General features: G+C 45.9%; 1 protein-coding gene across 1 annotated transcript; it reads right to left on the reverse strand.

The window, feature by feature from the left end:
• Positions 1–622: 622 nt before the first annotated feature.
• LOC136480048 (uncharacterized) lies at positions 623–1,087 on the reverse strand. Its single transcript, XM_066477721.1, has one exon. The coding sequence runs from the start codon at positions 1,085–1,087 to the stop codon at positions 623–625; it is 465 nt and encodes a 154-aa protein (XP_066333818.1).
• Between the last annotated feature and the right edge of the window lie 2,538 nt (positions 1,088–3,625).

The following is a 3,625-nucleotide window of genomic DNA, read 5'->3' on the forward strand; positions in this document are numbered from 1 at the left end:
CTTGAGCCATCTGCCCGAGTGCTTTTCTTCTTTCTAATATAGTCATTTTTTAAGGCATCAAGGATCATACCGTTCACCCGTTCAACTTGACCGTTGGCTCTTGGATGGGCAACAGAAACATATTTGACGGAGATGCAATAGTCTTCGTAGAAGTCCCAGAAGTGATGTCCAGTAAATGTAGTTCCAAGATCGGTGATGATGCTATTTGGTAGACCAAATCTGTGGATGATATCTTCAAAGAGCTCAACTACCTTCTTTGCAGTAGCCGAGACGAGCGGTTTATATTCAATCCACTTGGAGAACTTGTCAATGGCAACATACACGTACCAAAAACCACCTGGTGCTGGCTTGAAAGGCCCAATCATGTCTAGTCCCCAGCATACAAAGGGCTAGGAAGCTGGGATGGTTTGCAGCTCTTATGTGGGCACGTGTATTTGCTTAGCGAAGAATTGGCATCCTTCACATCATCGGACGAGATCTTCTACATCAGTGATGGCTGTGGGCCAATAAAAATAGCTCGGAAAGCCTTGCTGACCAATGTTCTCGAGGCCGCATGGTTGTCGCAGGAACCAGAGTGAATTTCAAGAAGCAGCTTCGCTCCCTCCTCTTGGGTGAAGCATTTCTACAGTATCCCTTCCTTGGCACTTTTCCTCATCAAGCTACCGTCCACCAGCATGTAAAGCTTGCTCTGATGAACTAGGCATTTAGTTTCAGTCTTGTCTGCGGGTACCTCAACGCTGGTGAGGTACTTGATGAATTGCTCCCTCCAATCGGCGATCGGCAAAAGTACTGCAAGTACCAACTGCTTGGCAGGAGGAACTTCTTCAACTTCCTTATCTTCTTTGATGGATGGTGCCAGGAGATCTTGAATAAAAACCCCCAGCGGGATCACGGCATGAGAAGAACCAAGCTTGGATAAGTGATCGGCGAGTTGATTTTGGTCATGTACCATGTGGTGATACTCGATACCATAGAATTTTCCTTCAAGCTTTCTGATTTCAGCATAGTAAGCATCCATCTTCTCGCTGGAATAGGACCAGTCTTTGTTGAGCTGGTTGATAACCAATGCGGAGTCCTCGTACACCATTAGGCGTTTGACGCTGAGCTCGATGGCTATACGAAACCATGGAGACATGCTTCGTATTCCGCGGCATTGTTGGAGACCAAGAAGTGTATCCGAAGAACATAATGTAGCTTATCCTTGGTCGGCGTAATGAACAGAATGCCCACACTAGCATCGTTGATGTTAAGGGCGCCATCGAAGTACATCACCCGGTGTTCGGGGCAAGCAGCGGCGATGGGCTCTTGGATCTCGGTCCATTCAGCGACAAAGTCAGTGAGCGCATGTGACTTAATGTTAGGTCTGCTTCTGAATTCAATGGAATAGGTGTTGAGCTCAACAGCCCATTTAATGATGTGGCCATTGGCTTCTTTATTGCGAAGAATGTCTCCCAAGGGGAACTCAGTGACTACGATGATCTTGTAGTATTTGAAGTAATGTTAGAGCTTGCGCAACGTAATAAGAATTGTATATAATAGCTTTTGTACCTGAGGATAACGAGTTTTTGGCACATTAAGTACTTCACTGATAAAGTAGACTGGACGTTGCACCTTGTAAGCGTGCCCGACTATCTCGTGCTCGACGACGATAGCTGTGCTCACGATGCGAGAAGTGGTGGCGATGTATATTAGCAGAGTCTCATCTAGCCTTGGCATTGTCATGATTAGCGGCTTTGTTAAGAACAACTTGAGCTGCTCGAAAGCTAAATCTGCCTCCTCCGACCAGGAAAAGTGCTCAGAGGCCTTGAGGAGCTTGAAGAAAGGTAGCCTTTTTTCACCGAGGCGTGATAAGAAGCGGCTTAAAGCAGCCATGCAACCTGTAAGCTTTTGTATATCCTTGACACATGTTGGCCATTTCATATTGGTGATGGCGGAGACCTTGTCAGGATTAGGCTTGATCCTCGAGCACTGACGATGTAGCCCAGCAATATATCGAATGGAACTCTAAAGATGCACTTTGAAGGGTTCAGCTTCCATCAGTACTTGTTCAGATTGGCAAAGGTTTCTTTGAGGTCGGCGATAAGGTTGTCAGCTTTCTTGGTTTTGACGACCACGTCATTGATGTAGGCTTCGACGTTGCGGCCGATCTACTGGTCATTTTATGCCGTGTGGCAGAATAGCACGCGATCCTGACATTTTGTGCTCAGGAGACCCCAGTGGTTGTAGCCCCTGAGCATCAGCTTGCGAGTACTTGGACATGAGTTGTCGAGTAGTTGGTCACCGCAGCCAAAGTAGTCGGAAACTATGACGAGTAGTCAGACAACTGGCTTGTTTCAGCTATTTTGCTTTTTGGTTCGGGTGTTAGCTTATTAGCTACCCTCATTGGCGGGCTCAAGCATCTTTTCAGCTCTTTTGCTCTCAGTCGGTATGCTCAGGCATAATTTCAGCCATTTTGCTTTTTGGTTCGGGTGTTAGCTTATTAGCTACCCTCATCGGCGGGCTCAAGCATCTTTTCAGCTCTTTTGCTCTCAACCGGTATGCTCAGGCATAATTTCAGCCATTTTGCTTTTTTGGTTCGGATGTTAGCTTATTAGCTACCCTCATCGGCGGGCTCAAGCATCTTTTCAGCTCTTTTGCTCTCGGCCGGTATGCTCAGGCATAATTTTAGCCATTTTGCTTTTTGGTTCGGGTGTTAGCTTATTAGCTACCCTCATCGGCGGGCTCAAGCATCTTTTCAGCTCTTTTGCTCTCGGCCGGTATGCTCAGGCATAATTTTAGCCATTTTGCTTTTTGGTTCGGGTGTTAGCTTATTAGCTACCCTCATCGGCGGGCTCAAGCATCTTTTCAGCTCTTTTGCTCTCGGCCGGTATGCTCAGGCATAATTTCAGCCATTTTGCTTTTTGGTTCGGGTGTTAGCTTATTAGCTACCCTCATCGGCAGGCTCAAGCATCTTTTTAGCCCTTTTGCTCTCGGCCGATATGCTCAGGCATAATTTCAGTCATTTTGCTTTTTGGTTCAGGTGTTAGCTTATTAGCTACCCTCATCGGCGGGCTCAAGCATCTTTTCAGCTCATGTTTCGATGATTTTGCTTGTTTGGGTTGTCTTGGTTGTGTCTATCCGAGAACCTTTCTCGTGTCTTCTCCTCTGCAGTAATCATCTTTTCTAATGTGCGTCTAAATTCTTCATTGTTTCTCGAGTTTTCTTTGCAGAAGTCCTAAAATTGCCACCTAGCCATGATTTCGTGAGAGAAAGCTTCGATTACTTCTCGTTCGGTGATGTCATGTACTTGAGCACGTAGTTCGCCAAATCATCGATAGTAATTTCTTAGACTTTTGCCTCTTTTCTGCTTGAGTCCTTTTAATTCTATGTGGATGATGGGGTGCATAATGATACCCGCAAAATTTTCATAGAAAACTCTTTGCAAGTCCTCCCCATTTCTGATTGACCCTGGATTTAATTTGTCAAACCATTGGAGAGACATGGTTTCTAGGGCCATGGGAAAGAATAAAGTCTTGATATCATCGTCTCCTCCGGCTAGTTCAATCGACTGTGAGTAAATCCTAAGCCACTGCCTTGGTTCGGTCTTGCCACCGTATTTAGAGTGGTTGGACGGCTTGAACTTGTG

This window comes from Miscanthus floridulus, chromosome 9 (assembly GCF_019320115.1).
Source record: "Miscanthus floridulus cultivar M001 chromosome 9, ASM1932011v1, whole genome shotgun sequence".
In the NCBI taxonomy this organism is placed as follows: domain Eukaryota; kingdom Viridiplantae; phylum Streptophyta; class Magnoliopsida; order Poales; family Poaceae; genus Miscanthus; species Miscanthus floridulus.